Source organism: Limanda limanda, chromosome 9 (assembly GCF_963576545.1).
Source record: "Limanda limanda chromosome 9, fLimLim1.1, whole genome shotgun sequence".
In the NCBI taxonomy this organism is placed as follows: domain Eukaryota; kingdom Metazoa; phylum Chordata; class Actinopteri; order Pleuronectiformes; family Pleuronectidae; genus Limanda; species Limanda limanda.
In genome coordinates this window covers 311,567-335,443 of record NC_083644.1, presented here as the reverse complement: position 1 = coordinate 335,443, position 23,877 = coordinate 311,567, and the positions used below count along the sequence as shown (strand labels likewise).

At 46.3% G+C, this 23,877-nt stretch overlaps 1 protein-coding gene across 2 annotated transcripts; it reads right to left on the bottom strand.

The window, feature by feature from the left end:
- Positions 1–5,854: 5,854 nt before the first annotated feature.
- On the bottom strand, positions 5,855–23,090 carry si:ch73-60h1.1 (calcium/calmodulin-dependent protein kinase type IV). Of its 2 annotated transcripts, XR_009680712.1 has the most exons (12): positions 22,540–23,090; positions 20,218–20,296; positions 20,077–20,139; positions 19,764–19,846; positions 19,516–19,588; positions 17,672–17,762; positions 15,138–15,212; positions 14,873–14,948; positions 14,336–14,462; positions 9,545–9,697; positions 7,187–9,396; positions 5,855–6,352 (listed from the first exon to the last, which is right to left on the bottom strand). XR_009680712.1 is itself a non-coding variant. In XM_061078710.1 (11 exons), the coding sequence occupies exons 1-11, from the start codon at positions 22,644–22,646 to the stop codon at positions 8,899–8,901; spliced, it is 1,425 nt and encodes a 474-aa protein (XP_060934693.1). In that variant the 5' UTR covers positions 22,647–23,090; the 3' UTR covers positions 6,760–8,898. The 2 variants fall into 2 exon arrangements, 1 of the variants encoding a protein (XP_060934693.1); XM_061078710.1 differs by lacking the exon at positions 5,855–6,352 and having other exon boundaries at positions 6,760–9,396.
- Between the last annotated feature and the right edge of the window lie 787 nt (positions 23,091–23,877).

Sequence of the window (23,877 nt, the reverse complement as noted above, 5' to 3'; positions counted from 1 at the left end):
CACACTGACCTCAGAGCAGTGGTTCAGCTGCACCACAGCGCCCCCTGCTGACAGGTCACACACTGCAGCTCAGGATCCCCTAAAGCAAAAACCTTCATTAGAGATGATGAAGATGGAGATGATGATGATGATGATGATGATGAAGATGATGATGATGATGAAGATGATGAAGATGATGAAGATGATGATGATGATGATGATGATGATGATGATGATGATGATGATGATGATGATGATGAAGATGATGAAGATGATGATGAAGATGATGAAGATGGAGACGATGATGATGATGATGATGATGATGATGATGATGATGATGATGATGATGATGATGATGATGATGATGATGATGATGAAGATGATGAAGATGATGATGATGATGATGATGATGATGATGATGATGATGATGATGATGATGAAGATGATGATGATGATGATGATGATGATGATGATGATGAAGATGATGATGATGATGATGATGATGATGATGATGATGATGATGATGATGATAATGATGATGATAATGATGATGATGATGATGAAGATGATGAAGATGATAAAGATGATGATGATGATGATGAAGGCGTCCGTCTCCATGTGTCTGATCCTCGTCTCATCTAAACTCACCAGTTGACAGACAAGCTCTTTCAAATTAAAACTTCCTGTCATGCTTTTAAACCACGATCCACTTCAAAAATCACTCATCTCTAAAGTTTATAATGAACTTCTGTCTTTTGATTGCTCTCCAGTTACTAAAGTTAGGGCTGCCTGGGAGGATGAACTGGATCTAAACTTGGAGGATGACTGGTGGGACACCGCTCTTAAGAAAATTTACACTAGTTCATCCTGCGCTCGTCTCACACTTCTACAGTTTAAAGTTCTGTTTAGGGTCCACTTTTCTTAAGCTCGACTGTCGCAAATCTATCCCAGTATCACTGACAAATGCGACAAATGTCATGCCTCATCCTGCAATTTAACCCATATGTTCTACTCTTGTCCGCTACTCTCTCGCTTCTGGTTGAATTATTTTGTCAAAAATACTTTCAGTGATTATAAAAGTCTCCCCCCATGTTGCCATATTCGGGCTCCCAGAGAACCATAACCGGTTTACTTCTAATCTATTAGACATTTTAGCTTTCACTTCCTTACTGGCAAGACGCCACCTTCTTCTCCACTGGAAGTCGACTAAAGCTCCCTCTAGTGGCTCAACGACACCATGTCTTTCCTAAAGCTGGAAAAGATCAGATGTTCAGTGAAAGGTAGCTCTAACAAATTTTATAGTAAGTGGCTTCCCTTTCTTACATTCTTCCACTCTCTCCAGTCCCTGCCCCCTGATTGACACCCCCCCCCTCTCTCTTTTCTCTCTTTCTTCTTCCTTTTTATTTATTCATTTACTTATTCTTTTTTTTAAATTTTATTTTATTTTTATTTATTTATACTGTGCAGCTTTACTACTTAATTATTACTTAATAGAATTTTCAGTTATTTATTTTTCATTATTATTATTATTTTCATTGAATTGTGTAATGTATTGTGTGCATGACCACGTTCATGTGGTCCTTTAATCAAGAAAAACATCCTTGGAGGTCGATTGTATATCTCACTCTTAATCCATCGTGATGCACAGTGGGGTTTTTTTTGGTGTCAATATCTCTATAGATTGTTAATTGTCGTACAGAGATTATGTGATACTCATTGTAAATTTGACATTGATTCCTGTTCTACTGTGCCTTACCTCCTAATAAAAATATATATATAAAAAAAAAAAAAAAAACTTCCTGTCATCAGTCTGTACAAACTGAAGGGAACTTGATATTATTGATTATTGATTGTTGATTATTGATTATTTTTCTGCACTGATCGGTTCAGGTGATGTTGAGTTTACAGGAAAATATCAACACAAACAGGAATTTATGATTTAATAAGTAAATGAAAAATAAAATCTGTTGATTCTTTAAACAATCTTTTATTTCACATGTTTATATTTTCATTTTCTACAAACTGTATTAATACTGTTCATCAGTATAAACACGTGTGAACAGCCTCTGTCTAACAAACAGCTCCAGACTCAGAGACACAGGAGAGAGAACTCCACAACAGACAAACTGACTGTGTTGTGTGCTTGTTGTGTTAGTGTGTAGCTGTGTGTAGTTGTGTATCACTCAGTGGGATGTGTCTGGTTCCAGCAGTTGAATCAGTTTCCTGTTTTTCTGTTTTTCTCAGACTCAGTTAATCCACAGGAGAATCCGTTTCTGTCCCACATGAAAAACTGACTGATGCTGAAGAGACAAACTCACCGAGCAGGTAAAACCTTTTGCATTTATTTATTAAAGTAAAAACAACTGATGATGAAACCTTAAATATATAAATTCATCTAAATACAGTAAATATAATCAAGACTTTAAATGAAGATGGAACAACAATATATTGTCTTTTAAAGAATAAAACGTGATTCAAACTGATCTTAACCGTCATTGTGAAGATTTTTATTTAGGAATAAATCACCATCAGTTCAATTCAAGGTAGAAATACACATCAAAACAAATATAAAACACATTTATAGTGAAGGTTAAAGAATAAGATGATTTCCTAAAAAGATATAATTTAGATAGAAAAAACTGAATTTAAATGAGATAAAATCATCAATACAAGTGACTGTATCTATATTGGATCAGATCTGGTAGATTATAGATTTGTTAAAACTGTATAAAATAATTTATTATTCTAAATTAAATGTCTGAATTTAACTGTATTCAATAACAAATTCAGTCATTTATGAAGAAGATATTTATATGTTTTTAACATCAATGTGATGACGTCATTGTCATTATCATCCTCATTTGAATAAACGTTTTCTTTTTCAGTTTCATCAGGATGAACTTGACGCTCACCTTCATCTTCATCATCATCATCATCATCCTGAGGTGAGACACAACAGAGGGTGTGTTTGTGTAGTTCTGTGTGTGTGTTTCTGTGTATGTGGTTCTGTGTGTGTGTGTGTGTGTGTTGATCTGTGTGGGTGCATGTGTGGTTCTCTATGTAAGTGTGTGTGGTTCTGTGTGTGTGGTTCTGTATATGTGTGTGTGTGTGTGTGTGGTTCTTTGTGTGATGCTCTGTCTCTGTGTTCTTCAGTGGAGGAAATCAGCTGTCGGTTCTTTCCCATGAACAATCATGTGACTGTGAGGAAGATCATCATCATCATCATCATCACATCCCTGCAGGTTTGATTCCTTTTTTAAATCTTTGTCTGAAAAAGATTTGAAATGTTCGTCAGGACGGAGCTGAAACACATGAAGAAAAATCACTTTCTATCTATAGATACGAAAGCTGCCATCTTGTGGCGATGACATCATCTACAGCCAGAGGCTGTTCAGCATTGATCGAGGGGTGGAGCTGTGGTGTCGAGGTCCCGCCCACACACTCCCTCGACCAATCCAGAGTCAGTCTCGGCTGTCGGTCATGACAGAATCGCTTTACAGACATTAATTTAAGGTCTACTTTGATTTTTAGGTTGGTTCATGTCCCATCTTCTAACATGGAGGTTTATTACCTTACTGCAGCCAGCCACCAGGGGGCGATAGAGATGATTTAGCTTCAGTTTTTTAGAGCCACATTCTGTGGGTCAAACATTCTCTCAGACTTGATCTGGTCTTCGTCCTCAGCTCCTTCCATTCAGATCTTCAGTTTCTCGCCGTCTCAGTATGCAGGACGCCACCTCCTGATCTGTCTTGTCTCTGGACTGACATCACCTCTGCAGGACGTCCTGTGGTGGGTGGACGACACCGTGGGGACATCAGCTAGCACGTCTCTGGAGGAGGAGGAGGGCGGAGCCTACCGTGCCACATCAGTGTGGGAGGTGCTGGCAGCCGACTGGAGGAGCGAGTCTGTGTTTTGCTGTGGGACGGTCCAGGAGGGACGGCTTCACAGACGGAGACTGTGTCCACATGACCGACATGGATCAGACCGTCTGGTATAATTAAAATGTTTGGTTTCATGATGGCGCCCCCTACTGACTCATTACCGAGTCCAGTGTCTAAACTTGTGATGATTTTAATAAACATTGTTTAGACCGATGTCCTCTGAGGGTTGTGTTCCTATTGGTTGGACGCGGTCATCTGTGAGAGTTAATATACAGAGGATCCTAAAATATGTTAAGTTATTATATTAATAAAGTCAGTTTTGGAGAGTACGATACACTGTAAAAAGTTTATACTTCAAATTTGTGTTTTTCCTCCAGTTGTTTTGACTCATTTAAAGTGAATAATTACAAACTTTTGACTGAAACAGGAATAAACTAAAGTTCATTTGAGTGAAGTGAACTTTAGTTGGATGTTTGGTTGGATGTTGGATGCTTGATCTTTGGTTGGATGTTTTATGTTTGGTTGGATGTTGGAAGTGGTTGGATGATGGATGAATTGCTGGACGTGTTTGGTTGGATGTTTGACATTTGTTTGGATGTTGGATTTTTGGTTGGATGTTGGACCTTTGGTTGGATGTTTGGTTGGATCTTGGACCTTTGGTTGGATGTTGGACCTTTGGTTGGATGTTTGGTTGGATCTTGGACCTTTGGTTGGATGTTGGATGTTTGGTTGGATGCTGGATGTGTTTGGTTGGATGTGTTCGGCTGGATGTTGGATGCTGGATTTGATGTTGGATGTTTGGTTGGATGCTGGATGTGTTTGGTTGGATGTTAGATGTTTGGTTGGATGTTGATTGTGTTCGGCTGGATGTTGGATGTTTTTTTTGATGTGTGATTTGACGTTGGATATGTTTGGTTGGATGTTGGATGTTTGGTTGGATGTTGAATGTTTGGCTGGATGTGTTGGATGGATGTTTGATTGGATGTTGGATGTGTTTGGTTGGATGTTTGGCTGGATGTTTGGTTGGATGTTGAATGTTTGATTGGATGTTTGGCTGGATGTGTTTGGATGGATGTTTGATGTGTTTGGTTGGATGTTGGGCTGGATGTGTTTGGATGGATGTTTGGTTGGATTGGATGAGGTTGGATGTTTGGCTGGATGTTTGGTTGGATGTTTGGCTGGATGTGTTTTGATGGATGTTTGGTTGGATGTGGTTGATGTGTTGGGCTGGATGTTTGGTTGGATGTTTGGCTGGATGTGTTTGGATGGATGTTTGGTTGGATGTTGGGCTGGATGTGTTTGGATGGATGTTTGGTTGGATGTTTGATGTGTTTGGTTGGATGTTGGATGTTTGGATGGATGTTTGGTTGGGTGTTTGGTTGGATGTTGGATTGGATGTTGAGCTAACCCTAGTGTTGGATGTTGGATGTTTGGATGTTTGGTTGGATGTGGTTGGATGTTGGATTGGATGAGGTTGGATGTTGAGCTAACCCTAGTGTTGGATGTTTGTGTATGGATGGATGTTTGGATGGATGTTTGGTTGGATGTTGGATTGGATGAGGTTGGATGTTGAGCTAACACTATTGTTGGATGTTTGATGTTTGGCTGGATTTGTTTGGCTGGATGTTTCGTTGGATGTTGGATTGGATGAGGTTGGATGTTGAGCTAACCCTAGTGTTGGATGTTTGGCTGGATGTGTTTGGCTGAAGTTTGGTTGGATGTGGTTGGATGTTGGATTGGATGAGGTTGGATGTTGAGCTAACCCTAGTGGACGAGATGAAGTGAAACTGAACTCAGATCAGTTCAACCTGCTTTAATCTGATTGGATCAACAAAATTAAATAATACATGCAACACCAGTTTATAGGTCATCCTTCAAAATAAAAGAGCTACAGGTTTCATCCTTCAAAATAAAAGAGCTACAGGTTTACTCATCAAACACAAGACGATAGGTTTACAGGCTAGACCCCGCCCACCCCAACCACGCCCCCCCCACAGGCAGATTAATAGAAGTAAAATATTCATGTTTGTACAGAAGAGTCGAGATTCGTCCGAGTTTCTCACCTGAGGAACACACACATCTGTCAGAGCTCCTCGACCAATCAGAGCCCTTCAGCCTCAGGTCAGAGGTCAAAAGGTTTGTGCGCTCACTTCCTCTTTAAAGGGACCGACATGTTTGTACGGTGGCTGAGACAGAACAACGCACACAGCGATCACCATGACAACCGTTTTAAACCTCATCCCCGTTGCTATGGTTACACCTGGTGGAGTTTTCCAGCCTCTGGATCAGAGACCGGTGTAAACTGGTCTCGTTTCAGCTTCTTAAACTCTGGGTTTGTGTTTGAGTCTGAACAGAAACTGAGACTTTAGTAAACGATGACTCAGACGTTCTCTTCCTGATTGGTTCTTATCAGTCACATGACTCGTCTAAGCTTCGCTGTGCAGGTTGAAGTGTCCGAGCCACCGCTGGTTGGTTTCCTCTTTTGGAAGCCCCTGTAGAAAAAGAGGTAGAACGTGTGGTTTCAGATCAGATGAGAAGTTTGAATCTGTTATGTTGGAATCACACTGAACGTGTCTCAGTCCTTTAAAACCAACTCTGTACAAACACCAGGTTTTAATAGAAGCTCACGAACACAACATGTCACTGAGGCTAAAACTACCACATCTACTCAGTCAACACGAGTAGAAAGGATAAAAAAGTCCAGTACATTTTTCTCTGTGAAAAGCAGAAATCTGTTATTTTCACACTCATGCTCCGAACAGAGACAAGAAGAAGAAGAAGAAGAAGAAGAAGAAGAAGAAGAAGAAGAAGAAGAAGAAGAAGAAGAAGAAATAGAAGAAGAAGAAGAAGAAGAAGAAGAAGAAGAAGAAATAGAAGAAGAAGAAGAAGAAGAAGAAGAAGAAGAACAAGAAGAAGAAGAAATAGAAGAAGAAGAAGAAGAATCAGCTCTCACTCCTTCATATCACTGTCCACATTTGCCATGTTAATAAAGTTTAATAAAATACAATCACTCATCTTCGTCATGAATGTCTGAGGAAGAATTCACCTTGTGAACCAGAAGAAGAAGAAGAAGAAGAAGAAGTCGGACTCGTTCACACCTGGTTCAGAGCTTCAGACTCTTCAGTTCAGTGTGAACCTGAACATCAGGTGTGAACGGTTCCTCAGAGCAGAAGAGCAGTTCTGGGTCTGGATCAAACTGAACCTGGTCTGGTGGTTTGCAGTGAGAACACTTTGTTGGAGCGTTTGGACTTTTGGACCAATCACAGGAAGTAGAGACAGAATTAAACAGTAGAAGAAGAAGCAGAAGCAGCAGCTGCAGTCTTCACCTCCGACGATATAATGTTTGAACCACGAGGACGTTCATCCTAGTGGAGTACTGCAGTACTGTGGAGTACTGTGGAGTACTGGGTGAGGGGTAGAGCGGTTGTCCTTCAACCAGAAGGTCGGCAGTTCGATCCCCAGTCGTCCCCATCTGCGTGCCGAAGGGTCCTTGGGCAAGACGCTGACCCCCGACCTGCCCTCATAGAACAAGAAGTGCTGCTAAGAGATGCTTTGTGTGAATGTGTGTGTGAATGGAAAACTACTGTCAAGACATTGAGTGTCATCAAGACTAGAAAAGTGTTATATACAAACCATTAACCATATAGAGTACTGTGGAGTACTGTAGTACTGTAGAGTACTGTGGAGTACTGTAGTGTACTGTGGAGTACTGTAGTACTGTGGAGTACTGTAGAACTGTGGAGTACTGTAGAACTGTGGAGTATTGTGGAGTACTTTAGTACTGTGGAGTACTGTAGTACTGTGGAGTACTGCGCCTGAAGTAGCTGATGCTCCTATTGATACCATCATGATGTCACCATGGCAACCAGATGAAGCTTCATTCCTTTCCTCCATTCAAACAGAAAGACAGATCTCAGATCAGATCCTGAGATCTGCTCCCAGCATCTTCAGGTTCTGAACCTGATTCCCAGCAGCTGGATTCCAGATGTTTCCAGAACCGCTTCACTTCACTGGTTCACTTCACTGGTTCACTTCAGGTTTTTTAATGTGGTAAGAACCAAACACAGAGACGTGGTTTGATCTGAGCCTGAAGAGGGTTTCATGTTCATGTCATATCGTTTAACCCGTGATTTTACATAACCAGCCTCCGACTTCTTACATTTGGTGACAAATATTATTAATGGAAGATAAACCACCAATAAAATCCAACATTAACTCTATAATTATATATTCAGAGATATATTTAAATCTCTTGACTAAAACAGCAATGTTTTACACACAACTGGAAAAGGATCATTTATGATAATATCACAACTGTTTTCAACAAGAAGTCAGAGGAGTTTAACAGGAAACATCTTGAGTTTCCTTCCTCTTGATAAGGTGTAGAAGCTGATGTGAACGCTGCCCTCTTGTGGTCGTCACCACCACAGAAACAGTGATTATGAACATTTTGTATTGTTTCTTGTTTTTCTTAATTTTCCATCAAAGGAAATGTTGATGTTTCATTTGGCTTTGACTTTGCTCCGTGTCAATGAGCCTTTTTATTTCCTGCAGCGTGTTAACAGGGATTGTTATTTTAACATCCATGTTGATGTTGCCTAGCAGCATTCTGCTCAAACTTGACCACGCCCACTAACGTTAACACTGCTTCTCACGTCATAACCAGGAGATCAGGGGTTTCACCCGAAGCTGCGTTCAGATGATGTCTGGGAGGTTTCCCGTTCAGTTAGCGTTTAGCCTCAGCAGCTGTTAGCTTAGCTTGAGGCGTCTGTTAGCGTCTCTGGGGTTTTTCTCACCACAGTAAAACAAACAGCTCGTATGATTCCTGAACTGGACAAACCTCTAAAAACCAGCAGCTCAACCACTGGTATAAAACAACTGTGAGTACGTAGCTGTTAGCATGTTAGCATCAGCTGATGGACTAGCACTGGAAGAGGCGGCTACAAGTAAAATGTTTTAAATGAATGAAGTTGGAGCGAAACGGCCGAACCTCGTGATTGTTGTGATTGTGTGAAGCTGGGGCCGCTCTGTCAGGTGATCACTGGCCGTGGGGCATCTTACTGGCTGGCTCCGCCCCTGGCGTGAAGCCATTAGTGAGGCTGTTGGGACTCGACGGCGTGACCTGGACTCTGGAGGCGGGCTCTACCATGGAGCAGCTCTTCTGCGGCGGTCGGGGTTGGACCAGGACAGTTTTAGGACAGACGGACGCCTGCCGCAGCCCGTCGGCCCGCAGCGGTGGCCTGGTGGGGGGGGCGGGCTCTGTGGCCGTGACATCAGAGCTGGGGGGTTTGAGAACACGTGGAGACGAGGGGCTACGAGCACTTTTGTCGTTGGGCTTTGATTCATCTTCTTGTGGCCGTTGATCTGAGGGCGGGGCTTCTTGGTCTGAAGGGGCGGGGTCTGTGGAATCAGGAGGCTGGTCCTGCTGCATGCTGCTCTGCCTGGACGCCCCTGAGCCCGGGATCTCACAGCTGTCGGTACGACGCCGCGACCCCTCGTTCATGCGGCTGGTGGCGACCACGGCCTTCATGGCAGCCTGTCGACACACAGGCAGTAAGGATCTGGTTCGTTAGGTTGTCGGTGTTTCGACCGTTCGGTTTCTAACTGACTCGGTGGAGAACAAACAGAAACTGGTGGATTTCATGTGTTGTATAAACTTTGACTTGTAGAGAAGGTGTCCTCACCTTGAGCTTACGCCGAGCGTTGAACTCCTGCAGCTTCCTCTGGGTGGTGTCCATGTGGGAGAAGCGGGCGGCCTTGCCCAGCACCCACGGGTGCTGCAGAGCCTCCCGGACACTGAGGCGCTTGTGAGGGTCCAGCACGATCAGCTTGCTCACCTGAGAAGTGCAAACCGAGTCTCAAATCAAAATAAACTAAAAGGTTCTGACGTCATTACAGACAAGCTCTGGTCCACTGATGTCTCAAGTCACTCCACTAATGTTTAGTTTGAATTCTTTACAAGTTCATGTCCAGGACCGCACTATTTAACCAGCTATGTTAAATCACAAGTCGTTCCAAACGTGTCCAGGACTCGTCTGGTCCAAGTTCATGTCAGGTCAGAAGTTGTTCCAAAAATAATCAGACGAACCAAGTCAAGTCTTCGTAGAAACAGATTCAAGTTCAATTCAAGTTCAATCAAGGCGAGTCTCAGGTTGGTCCAAATAGAATCCAAGTCCCTGCTGAACCAGGTCTGAGATCCTTCTGAAACATGGTCTCACAAAGTAAATGACTCCACCAGAGAAACTCAGGACTTTCCCCAGAGTTCCGTGCAGGTCTGACAGCAGCTTGAGTCATGTCTCAAGTGTTTTTGAGACCAGAACCAGTCAAGTCCAAGGACACATCAAGTCCCAAGTCAATCTAGACACGTGTAGTTTAAAGGAAGAGGAGGCAGGACACACTGGTGTCCGTCAAACCACTGGTGTCCCTCTAACCACTGGTGTCCGTCAAACCACTGGTGTCCCTCTAACCACTGGTGTCCGTCAAACCACTGGTGTCCCTCAAACAACCCCCTCAAACCACTGGTGTCCCTCTAACCACTGGTGTCCCTCAAACCACTGGTGTCCCTCTAACCACTGGTGTCCCTCAAACCACTGGTGTCCCTCAAACCACTGGTGTCCCTCAAACCACTGGTGTCCCTCTAACCACTGGTGTCCCTCAAACCACCCCCTCAAACCACTGGTGTCCGTCTAACCACTGGTGTCCCTCTAACCACTGGTGTCCCTCAAACCACTGGTGTCCCTCAAACCACTGGTGTCCCTCTAACCACTGGTGTCCCTCAAACCACTGGTGTCCCTCAAACCACTGGTGTCCCTCTAACCACTGGTGTCCCTCAAACCACTGGTGTCCCTCAAACTACTGGTGTCCCTCAAACCACTGGTGTCCCTCTAACCACTGGTGTCCCTCAAACCACTGGTGTCCCTCAAACCACTGGTGTCCCTCTAACCACTGGTGTCCGTCAAACCACTGGTGTCCCTCTAACCACTGGTGTCCGTCAAACCACTGGTGTCCCTCAAACCACTGGTGTCCCTCTAACCACTGGTGTCCCTCAAACCACTGGTATCCATCAAACCACTGGTGTCCCTCAAACCACCCCCTCAAACCACTGGTGTCCCTCTAACCACTGGTGTCCCTCAAACCACTGGTGTCCGTCAAACCACTGGTGTCCCTCTAACCACTGGTGTCCCTCTAACCACTGGTGTCCCTCAAACCACTGGTGTCCCTCTAACCACTGGTGTCCCTCAAACCACTGGTGTCCGTCAAAACACTGGTGTCCCTCAAACCACCCCCTCTAACCACTGGTGTCCCTCAAACCACTGGTGTCCCTCAAACCACTGGTGTCCCTCAAACCACTGGTGTCCCTCTAACCACTGGTGTCCGTCAAACCACTGGTGTCCCTCAAACCACCCCCTCTAACCACTGGTGTCCCTCAAACCACTGGTGTCCCTCAAACCACTGGTGTCCCTCTAACCACTGGTGTCCCTCAAACCACTGGTGTCCGTCAAAACACTGGTGTCCCTCAAACCACCCCCTCTAACCACTGGTGTCCCTCAAACCACTGGTGTCCCTCAAACCACTGGTGTCCCTCAAACCACTGGTGTCCCTCTAACCACTGGTGTCCGTCAAACCACTGGTGTCCCTCTAACCACTGGTGTCCCTCAAACCACTGGTGTCCCTCTAACCACTGGTGTCCCTCAAACCACTGGTGTCCGTCAAACCACTGGTGTCCCTCTAACCACTGGTGTCCGTCAAACCACTGGTGTCCCTCAAACCACTGGTGTCCCTCTAACCACTGGTGTCCCTCAAACCACTGGTGTCCCTCAAACCACTGGTGTCCGTCAAACCACTGGTGTCCCTCTAACCACTGGTGTCCGTCAAACCACTGGTGTCCCTCAAACCACTGGTGTCCCTCTAACCACTGGTGTCCCTCAAACCACTGGTATCCATCAAACCACTGGTGTCCCTCAAACCACCCCCTCAAACCACTGGTGTCCCTCTAACCACTGGTGTCCCTCAAACCACTGGTGTCCGTCAAACCACTGGTGTCCCTCTAACCACTGGTGTCCCTCTAACCACTGGTGTCCCTCAAACCACTGGTGTCCCTCTAACCACTGGTGTCCCTCAAACCACTGGTGTCCGTCAAAACACTGGTGTCCCTCAAACCACCCCCTCTAACCACTGGTGTCCCTCAAACCACTGGTGTCCCTCAAACCACTGGTGTCCCTCAAACCACTGGTGTCCCTCTAACCACTGGTGTCCGTCAAACCACTGGTGTCCCTCAAACCACCCCCTCTAACCACTGGTGTCCCTCAAACCACTGGTGTCCCTCAAACCACTGGTGTCCCTCTAACCACTGGTGTCCCTCAAACCACTGGTGTCCGTCAAAACACTGGTGTCCCTCAAACCACCCCCTCTAACCACTGGTGTCCCTCAAACCACTGGTGTCCCTCAAACCACTGGTGTCCCTCAAACCACTGGTGTCCCTCTAACCACTGGTGTCCGTCAAACCACTGGTGTCCCTCAAACCACTGGTGTCCCTCTAACCACTGGTGTCCCTCTAACCACTGGTGTCCGTCAAACCACTGGTGTCCCTCTAACCACTGGTGTCCCTCAAACCACTGGTGTCCCTCTAACCACTGGTGTCCCTCAAACCACTGGTGTCCGTCGAACCACTGGTGTCCCTCTAACCGCTGGTGTCCCTCAAACCACTGGTGTCCCTCTAACCACTGGTGTCCGTCAAACCACTGGTATCCGTTAAAACACTGGTGTCCCTCAAACCACTGGTGTCCCTCAAACCAGTGGTGTCCCTCAAACCACTGGTGTCCCTCTAACCACTGGTGTCCGTCAAACCACTGGTGTCCTTCAAACCACTGGTGTCCCTCAAACCACTGGTGTCCGTCAAACCACTGGTGTCCCTCTAACCACTGGTGTCCCTCAAACCACTGGTGTCCCTCTAACCACTGGTGTCCGTCAAACCACTGGTGTCCCTCTAACCACTGGTGTCCGTCTAACCACCGGTGTCCCTCAAACCACTGGTGTCCCTCAAACCACTGGTGTCCGTCAAAACACTGGTGTCTCTCAAACCACTGGTGTCCCTCTAACCACTGGTGTCCCTCAAACCACTGGTGTCCCTCAAACCACTGGTGTCCGTCAAAACACTGGTGTCTCTCAAACCACTGGTGTCCCTCTAACCACTGGTGTCCCTCTAACCACTGGTGTCCCTCAAACCACTGGTGTCCCTCTAACCACTGGTGTCCCTCAAACCACTGGTGTCCGTCTAACCACTGGTGTCCGTCTAACCACTGGTGTCCCTCAAACCACTGGTGTCCCTCTAACCACTGGTGTCCCTCAAACCACTGGTGTCCGTCAAACCACTGGTGTCCCTCTAACCACTGGTGTCCGTCTAACCACCGGTGTCCCTCAAACCACTGGTGTCCCTCAAACCACTGGTGTCCCTCTAACCACTGGTGTCCCTCAAACCACTGGTGTCCCTCAAACCACTGGTGTCCCTCAAACCACTGGTGTCCGTCTAACCACTGGTGTCCCTCAAACCACTGGTGTCCCTCAAACCACTGGTGTCCGTCAAACCACTGGTGTCCCTCAAACCACTGGTGTCCCTCTAACCACTGGTGTCCCTCAAACCACTTGTGTCCCTCAAACCACTGGTGTCCCTCTAACCACTGGTGTCCCTCAAACCACTGGTGTCCCTCTAACCACTGGTGTCCCTCTAACCACTGGTGTCCCTCAAACCACTGGTGTCCCTCTAACCACTGGTGTCCCTCAAACCACTGGTGTCCCTCTAACCACTGGTGTCCCTCAAACCACTGGTGTCCCTCAAACTACTGGTGTCCCTCAAACCACTGGTGTCCCTCAAACCACTGGTGTCCCTCAAACCACTGGTGTCCCTCTAACCACTGGTGTCCCTCTAACCACTGGTGTCCCTCAAACCACTGGTGTCCCTCTAACCACTGGTGTCCCTCAAACCACTGGTGTCCCTCTAACCACTGGTGTCCCTCAAACCACTGGTGTCCCTCAAACTACTGGTGTCCCTCAAACCACTGGTGTCCCTCAAACCACTGGTGATCATGAAAGGAAAAATGTGAGGAAAACTTATGTCCAATAATAATATAATAATGGCATGTAGAATGGGCTGGTCAGAATATGGGTTCAGGTTCATTGGAATAAAAACCTTTTACATTTTTCCGTCCACACTGAACTGACCGACCTGGATTCTTCATGCTGTTTTTTTTGCTCATAGGTTTTCCTCAAATTCTTTGAAGTGTAATTGAAGTTTCCAAGTCGAATCACCTCAGACCTGAATGTTATTAACCTTCATCAACTGAGAATGTATGTGTGTCCGGGACGAAGGCAGCAGGTGACTAAAGTCAGAAAACTTGTGTTAAACATATGTCATGTTTTGGCTAAGACACATTGTTGACATGAAGATGCGTTAAACTTCATGTTGAGATGAAACTCACCAGGTCCTTTGCATTGAGGGAAACCTCGTCCCACCACGGAGACACAAACTCGTAGTCGCAGTTGAGGATTCTGCTGTACATGTACTGATCGCCCCTCGGGTCGAAGAAGGGCTCGAACCCACACAGTCTGGAGACAGGAAGTTTATATTATATAAGTACTTATAGAATCTCTCTCACATGGTTGTCTCACCACTGTACATCCGGTAGGATATGAAGAAAAACAATATTTACACAAAGGTTAATTTCTATTTAACGCCAACAACCATAGTTTTATGTCGATGGGAGGCAGGGTGTGTGTGTGTGTGTGTGTGTGTGTGTGTGTGTGTGTGTGTATGTGTGTGTGTGTGTGTGTGTGTGTGTGTCTGTGTGTGTGTGTGTGTGTGTGTGTGTGTGTGTGTGTGTGTGTGTGTGTGTGTGTGTCTGTGTGTGTGTATGTGTGTGTGTGTGTGTGTGTGTGTGTGTGTCTGTGTGTGTGTGTGTGTGTGTGTGTGTGTGTGTGTGTGTGTGTGTGTGTGTGTGTGTGTCTGTGTGACTCACAGGATGTAGAGGATGACGCCCACTGACCACATGTCCACTTCAGGTCCGTAGGCGTTTCCCCTCAGAATCTCTGGAGCTGAAGACAGAGCAGATGGGGCATAACTGAGAAATCCCACAGAGCAGCACCTGCCTGAACACAACACTGCCTGATACCACATGACTACTACTGATCTAGTACTAATACTACACCATCTACTGCATCTGGTATTGAGACTACACCATCTGCATGTAGTACTGCGTGTACTGTCAGTGGTGGAGTACTAACCGCAGTACCCCGGGGTACCACACACCGTCTTCATGGTGACTTGGTCATCGATGATTTTGGAGAGACCAAAGTCGGCTGCGAGAGAGGAAGAGAAAGTTTCACCGTCAGATCTGAACGAGTAATAACGAGTCATGAAAACTACTCTTTCATCTGGAATAACAAGTTCCTGAGTTCTGCTCATTTTCCTTCTCAAGTCTGAAGAAACAAATCTCTGCGTCTACAAACCAAATTCTTTCCTTATCACGAACATCTTCAGTGAACAACAGTCTTCTCATCTGTTTCCTGTTTCCTTTTCCACCGCCACCGATTCAGAGCCGGTCCAGAGCCCGGGCCAGAACCGGTCCAGAGCCGGTCCAGAGCCGGTCCAGAGCAGGTCCAGAGCCGGTCCAGAGCAGGTTCAGAGCCGGTTCAGAGCCGGTCCAGAGCCCGGGCCAGAACCGGTCCAGAGCCGGTCCAGAGCCGGTCTAGAGCCGGTCCAGAGCCGGTCCAGAGCCGGTCCAGAGTCGGTCCAGAGCAGGTTCAGAGCCGGTCCAGAGCAGGTTCAGAGCCGGTTCAGAGCCGGTCCAGAGTCGGTCCAGAGCAGGTTCAGAGCCGGTCCAGAGCAGGTTCAGAGCTGGTTCAGAGCCGGTCCAGAGCCGGTCCAGAGCAAGTCCAGAGCAAGTCCAGAGCCGGTTCAGAGCCGGTCCAGAGCTGGGCCAGAGCCGGGCCAGAGCCGGTCCAGAGCCGGTCCAGAGCAAGTCCAGAGCCGGTTCAGAGCCGGTTCAGAGCCGGTCCAGAGCTGGGCCAGAGCCGGGCCAGAGCCGGTCCAGAGCCGGTCCAGAGCAAGTCCAGAGCCGGTTCAGAGCTGGTTCAGAGCCGGTCCAGAGCCGGGCCAGAGCCGGGCCAGAGCCGGTCCAGAGCTGGTCAAGAGCCGGGCCAGAGCCGGTCCAGAGCCGGTCCATAGCCGGTTCAGAGCCGGTTCAGAGCCGGTCCAGAGCCGGTTCAGAGCCGGTTCAGAGCCGGTCCAGAGCCGGTTCAGAGCCGGTTCAGAGTCGGTTCAGAGCAGGTTCAGAGCCGGTCCAGAGCTGGGCCAGAGCCGGGCCAGAGCCGGTCCAGAGCCGGTCAAGAGCCGGGCCAGAGCCGGTCCAGAGCCGGTCCATAGCCGGTTCAGAGCCGGTCCAGAGCCGGTCCAGAGCCGGGCCAGAGCCGGTCCAGAGCCGGTCCATAGCCGGTTCAGAGCCGGTTCAGAGCCGGTTCAGAGCCGGTTCAGAGCCGGTCCAGAGCCGGTCCAGAGCAAGTCCAGAGCAAGTCCAGAGCCGGTTCAGAGCCGGTCCAGAGCTGGGCCAGAGCCGGGCCAGAGCCGGTCCAGAGCCGGTCCAGAGCAAGTCCAGAGCCGGTTCAGAGCCGGTTCAGAGCCGGTCCAGAGCTGGGCCAGAGCCGGGCCAGAGCCGGTCCAGAGCCGGTCCAGAGCAAGTCCAGAGCCGGTTCAGAGCTGGTTCAGAGCCGGTCCAGAGCCGGGCCAGAGCCGGGCCAGAGCCGGTCCAGAGCTGGTCAAGAGCCGGGCCAGAGCCGGTCCAGAGCCGGTCCATAGCCGGTTCAGAGCCGGTTCAGAGCCGGTCCAGAGCCGGTTCAGAGCCGGTTCAGAGCCGGTCCAGAGCCGGTTCAGAGCCGGTTCAGAGTCGGTTCAGAGCAGGTTCAGAGCCGGTCCAGAGCTGGGCCAGAGCCGGGCCAGAGCCGGTCCAGAGCCGGTCAAGAGCCGGGCCAGAGCCGGTCCAGAGCCGGTCCATAGCCGGTTCAGAGCCGGTCCAGAGCCGGTCCAGAGCCGGGCCAGAGCCGGTCCAGAGCCGGTCCATAGCCGGTTCAGAGCCGGTTCAGAGCCGGTTCAGAGCCGGTTCAGAGCCGGTCCAGAGCCGGTGATGAGTCAAACCAGTTCTTTGAGCTTCAGTTTAACAACAGTTCACTGGTCCAGAAGAAACCACTTCAGTCTGCGACCACCATTAAAAAACACATTGAATCTGTTGAACTATTGAAGTGAAACCGAACTGGCTCCTTGTTCTGTGGCTGTCAGGTGCAAACTGAATACACCCACATCAGAAAGCTTGGTTTTGATCTATAAATCTATAAATCTATAAATCTATAAATCTATAAATCTATAAATCTCAGGATGATATTGACTTGTTAGTGAAAAAAGTGTTGATCTCTACCTGCTCAGAACGATTTGTAAAATGAAGTCGTTTCTATCATGTGATTTACAGAAAGTTCTTTTCACTGTTTCCAGATAATACAAAACGATGATTTTGTAAAATTCCATTGCCCACTAATAACTTAATATTAAATTAATAATTTTTAAAATGAATTCTTAATTACACTGACTAATCCTCTTTATTCATTTATATAATCTAATAAATATAAATTCTCTATGTTCCTTTGTTTTATTCTCATTTTCTCTGGTTTATTCCTTATTTTAAACATGTGGTAACATTAGCATGATAACGTTTATTATTGGACATGATATATTATTGACTGATTGATTGAACCCTTCAGACAGTCCTCACCTATCTTGAGCGGAGCGTCCAGTGACAGGTCGGCATACAGCAGGTTCTCTGGTTTCAGGTCACGATGCACCACGCCATGTTCATGTAAATACTGAAACACAAATACACAATGTCACTGAACTACACATTGAGCGCTGACAGCGCCTCCTGCAGGCGGTACAGCTCCCAGTAGCAGATCAGACGGGAACACAGAGCCTTCAGGTGGTGGTGATGGTGATGGGGGGGGGGTCTATGGAGGATCTGGCCGCACGGACTTAACCACAGAACGAAACTGAAGTGGTGATTGTTCTCTTCCTGTCCCCGGTAGCCCCGCCCCCTGATCTTAGATCAGCTGCTGCTAACGTTTAGCTAATTTCTCTAAAAACCTTGGATCCAGATATCTATAGATAACACCACAGGTCCACGTGGGGGGGGCACGACCCAGATCCATGTTAACACCACAGGTCCACGTGGGGGGGCACGACCCAGATGTTGAGAAAGTCAGTCGTAAAACAATGTTGATGTGTTCAGGGTCTGCAGGATGTTTCAGTGATGCAGATTAATGCCACACACAGGCTCATGTTTTTCTGCATGTTAAATGTAGGTCACTGTGTGTGTGTGTGTGTGTGTGTGTGTGTGTGTGTGTGTGTGTGTGTGTGTGTGTGTGTGTGTGTGTATGTGTGTGTGTGTGTGTGTGTGTGTGTGTGTGTGTGTTAATCCACTGGTTTTAATCTGTTCAGCAGGAAGATGGAAGCAGCTGTTATATAAGAAACCTGCAGCTGCTACACACTGCTGCCATGAGCAACAACAGCAGTGACAACAACACCTTCAACTACAATAACACCTGTAACTACAACAACACCTGTAACTACAACAACACCTGTAACTACAACAACACCTGCAACTACAACAACACATGTAACTCCAACAACACATGTAACTACAACATCACCTGCAACTACAACAACACCTACAACTACAACAACACCTGTAACTACAACAACACCTGCAACTACAACAACACCTGTAGCTACAACAACACATGTTACTACAACAACACCTGTAACTACAACAACAACACATGTAACTACAACGACACATGTAACTACAACATCACCTGCAACTACAACAACACCTACAACAACTCCTGAAACTACAACAAAACCTGTAACTACAACAACACATGTAACTACAACAACACATGTAACTACAACAACACCTGCAACTACAACAACTCCTGAAACTAAAACAAAACCTGCAACTACAACAACACATGTTACTACAACAACACCTGTAACTACAACAACAACACATGTAACTACAACAACACATGTAACTACAACATCACCTGCAACTACAACAACACCTACAACAACTCCTGAAACTACAACAACACATGTAACCACAACAAAAAATGTAACTACAACAACACCTGTAACTACAACAACACCTACAACTACAACAACACCTGCAACTACAACACATGTTACAATAACAACACATGTTACTACAACACCACCTACAACTACAACACCACCTACAATTACAACAACACATTTAACTATAACAACACCTGTAACTACAACACCTGCAACTACAACACATGTAACTACAACAACACCTACAACTATAACAACACCTGCAACTACAACAACACCTGTAACTACAACAGCACATATAACTATAACAACACTGCAACTACAACACCTGTAACTATAACAACACCTTTAACTACAGTATCTAAACCATAATCAGCTTACTCACAGCTCTCATATTGTTGTATATTTTTGATAAATACAAACTAATGAGTAGTGATATTATTGTTTTCCTGTCTCAGAGAACAAACAGTGAATGAATTGTCTTACCGCCACAGCCTCCAGGATTTGTTTGATGACGTGAGCGGCGTCTCTCTCGCTGTAGTAACCTCTTTCCACGATCCTGCAAATAAACACAATGTTCAATTATCACATGATGTCTGCGTGTACAAAATACTTAAATGGGACAGTGTAGAAATACTCTGTTTGTCACCAGTCTCTATTTAGAGTCTATGGCGGTCCCACTCAAATGTCCTCTAAAAACATGTGTGTCTGTGTGTGTCTGTGTGTGTGTGTACCTGTCAAACAGCTCTCCACCAGTCACGAGCTCCAGAACCAGAGCGATGTCAGTGTCCGTCTCAAAGATCTCCTTCAGCTGGATCTGTTCCAGAATCAGAGACATTAACAATAACACACCTGAGCCAGGATCAGTGGGTTCGCATGGAGAACAGGTTCTGAACACCCACTGATGACATCACGCTGACCCACTTCCTGCCTCACTGATGACATCACACACATACACAGGCGAGTTTCAGTTCCACTTCCAACATTAGAGACAACATATGATCTTTTGAAACAATTTAAAACAGCAGCGAGACACACGATACTCACGATGTTTGGATGAGTCAGACGCAGCAGGACTCCAATTTCTGTACGAACTATTTTCTTGTCAATCTGAAGCAGAAGAAACAAGGTCAGCAGGGACCAAAGAACCTGACTCTGACCTCTGACCCCTGGCGGAGGATGACTGACCGTTTTCTTGAGGACTTTGACAGCGTAGAGTTTCTGAGTCTGTTTCTCTTCACAGCGATAAACGATGGACGTGGCTCCTCTACAGGAAACACAAAACAACAAGCACGAGTTGATCCTGAACGCAGCACGGACACGAAGCTCAGTCACGCTGTGCGATGACATGATGGGTTCGTCTAAATAAGATGTAAAACGTGTCTCTAATCAACTGCATTACTATTATGATGTCATAGTGACATCATGATGACATCATTCCTACCATGTGACCTTCTGATTGTGTCCATCATCCAATAGGATGCAGCGGTTTTTCTACTGTGTCTGATGTAATTTCCCGATTTCACTGATCACATGACATCATATTATGAAGATTCATTTTCTTATAGTTATTCAGCTTGAGACAAATTTATAATCCTGCGAACGAAGCAACACACGTTTACATCAGTGACGATCAGGAAAATCATCGTGTTTGTTTCAATAAATAAAAGCTGTGTCTCTGCTGATCTACATATTACATTAGGTTACTTTACGTTAGGTTACGTTACTTTACATTAGGTTAGGTTAGGTTACTTTACGTTAGGTTACGTTACTTAACGTTAGGTTAGGTTAGGTTAGGTTAGGTTAGGTTAGGTTACGTTACTTTACTTTACATTAGGTTAGGTTAGGTTAGGTTAGGTTACGTTAGGTTAGGTTAAGTTAGGTTACGTTACTTTACGTTAGGTTAGGTAAGGTTAGCCTAGGTTAGGTTAGGTTATGTTAGGTTCAATGGGTTAAGTTACTTTACGTTAGGTTAGGTTAGTTTAGGTTAGGTTAGGTTACGTTACGTTACTTTACGTTAGGTTAGGTAAGGTTAGCCTAGGTTAGGTTAGGTTATGTTAGGTTCAATGGGTTAAGTTACTTTACGTTAGGTTAGGTTAGGTTACGTTACGTTACGTTACTTTACGTTAGGTTAGGTAAGGTTAGCCTAGGTTAGGTTAGGTTATGTTAGGTTCAATGGGTTACGTTACTTTACGTTAGGTTAGGTTAGGTTAGGTTAGGTTAGGTTACGTTACGTTACTTTACGTTAGGTTAGGTAAGGTTAGCCTAGGTTAGGTTAGGTTATGTTAGGTTCAATGGGTTACGTTACTTTACGTTAGGTTAGGTTAGGTAAGTTTGGTTAGGTAAGGTTACGCAGTCGACGTCAGATGATTCCTCAACAGTCGGCCGAACTGGAGTGCGATAGTCCGGTTGTCATATTGTGTCACTAGCTTGTCCAGCTGTTACAAGTGTCGCCTAGCAACAAAGCTACGTACGAAAAATGTTCTTCAGTTGATACAAAGTGTTGATTGAATGTTTTTTTAACATATGAAACATTATGAACCTTTTTAAAAATAGAGTGTGACTGTGAGTGTGTGTCTGTGAGAGTATGAGAGTATGAGAGTGTTTCTGTGTGTGTGTGTTTCTGTGTGTGTGTGTGTGTGTGAGAGAGTGTCTCTGTGTGTGTGTGAGCGAGGAAACAGATCCTTCTGAAAGACACACACACCCACACAGCAGTGGCTGGTCCCCATGGTAACAGGTCACCTGGTAACAGATGGTGACATCATTTCACTGTGACTGCTGAACTGTTGTTGTTGTTGTTTACACATGATGTGTAAACAAACAAACAATAAACAATCTGTACAGAAGTAATCTGTTACTTCCCCGAAGTAAAAGTACGGAAATAAGTTGAAAACTTGAGTAAGAGTGGATGTTATAGTTTCTGTATGTAGTATTTATATTTTATTTATTTAATTCCCTTAACCAGATCTACTTGAATGCCCCCTGGTGGCGGTTCTCATCACAACATGTGTCTGATCAGTTTGGGCTTGGTTGGTTGTTTATCATTAAACGTTCATCGTCTCTACTCGTTAGTGTCTCAACTCGTTAGTGTCTCTACTCGTTAGTGTCTCTACTCGTTAGTGTCTCTATTCGTTAGTGTCTCTATTCGTTAGTGTCTCTACTCGTTAGTGTCTCTACTCGTTAGTGTCTCTATTCGTTAGGGTCTCTACTCGTTAGTGTCTCTATTCGTCCACTGGTCCTGATGCTGGACAGACACCAGACGACAGAGACATGTTGTTAACAGAAAGTCGGAGGATGAGGAGAGGGCACGGTCCAGATCCAGGACCCAATCAGACCCCCCTGCCTGCAGGACCCTGGACCTGGATCACATTGACTGTAAACCAGACCTGCCCCCCTCTGTCCCCCTGATCCATGTGGTCCAGACCTGCCCCCCCCCCCCCTGTCCCCCTGATCAATGTGGAAAAGACCTGCCCCCCCCCCCACCCCCCCTGTCCCCCATGTGGTCCAGACCTGCCCAGCTCGGAGCTCAGGGTGTAGAACTCCTCCACGGTCCCGTCCCGCCTCGAACCCTCCACCCAGAACTCCACCGGATCGGAACCAGGCCGGGACGTCGGCATGATGACAGCAGAGAGAACCAGGACTAGACAGGACCAGAGATCACACCGGGACCCAGACCTGTTCAGACCGGGTCAGATGGACCCGATCAGAACCAGGAGCAGACTAATCCAGATCCGGTCTCAGGTTTAAATCCAGATTAGAGGATCGCAGGCGGATGAGTCATGATCGTTTGAATCCGGACCAGCACGAGGACGAGGATCCGCCCGGGACCGAGCACACCGAGACCCCCCCACACGGATCAGGAACCGGGATCCAGGCGCTCCGGGTCCGGATATGTCGCAGCTCCCATCGGGCCGCAGAGCCTCAGATGTCGGATCGGTTCGCCCCCCCCCCCCACCGGGGTGGATCCGGATCTCCCGGTGAACCGGTCGAGTCGCTCGGTTCCTCCGGAGCCCGAACAGAGAGGAGCCCGGACTGCCTCGGTGCCGGATGTCGCTGTTCGATTCCCTGCAGATGTCCGCAGCTGTAATCTCACAGCCCCGCCCCTCTGCCCCCTTCACCAATCACAGCGCTGCTTTGGAGCCGAGCCGCGCTCCCATTGGACGAGCGAGCTGTCAGTCAGCGGAGCCTCGATACTGAAATAACCTAAATACACACATGTAGGTTTGCGTGACATCTGGAGGAGATGATCCTGCGGGAATCAAACCCGCGACACCGGAGACACGTGGTCCGCTTATTGTTGTTTTATCTATGACGTGTGTTCATGAGGTTATTTAATCATACGTTTGAATTCAGATTCAGAAATGAGCTGAGGAGCAACATTTATCTTATCTTTTATTTCATTTGATATATTTGATGATGAGACATAAAGAAACGATTGATGTCTGGTTTTAACATTAAGACTCTGAGGGAAAATCAGAAAATCATGAACAATATATATAATAAATAAAACAATTTAAAAAAAATACTTTATTTGAATTTGTAATTTATTCATCCAATCACTTGAATCCGGTAACATAGTAACCTAATAGCAACCACCCATAACAACCAGCTACAGTTAATACACAATAATTATAACCCTATTATCTTAACCCTGATCTTTTTTTACAAATTTCAGAAATAAAATGCAAGAAGTTTCATTAAAATATATGACAAATATCTTTGTCATATCTTGGAAAATAGATATTAATAGCTTTTAGGTATATTCATAGAAAAAAACTTCAAAATCTTAAAATTGTTAATGGAAATCCAAACAACAAAGACCATAACACAACTGTAGAAACAACACAA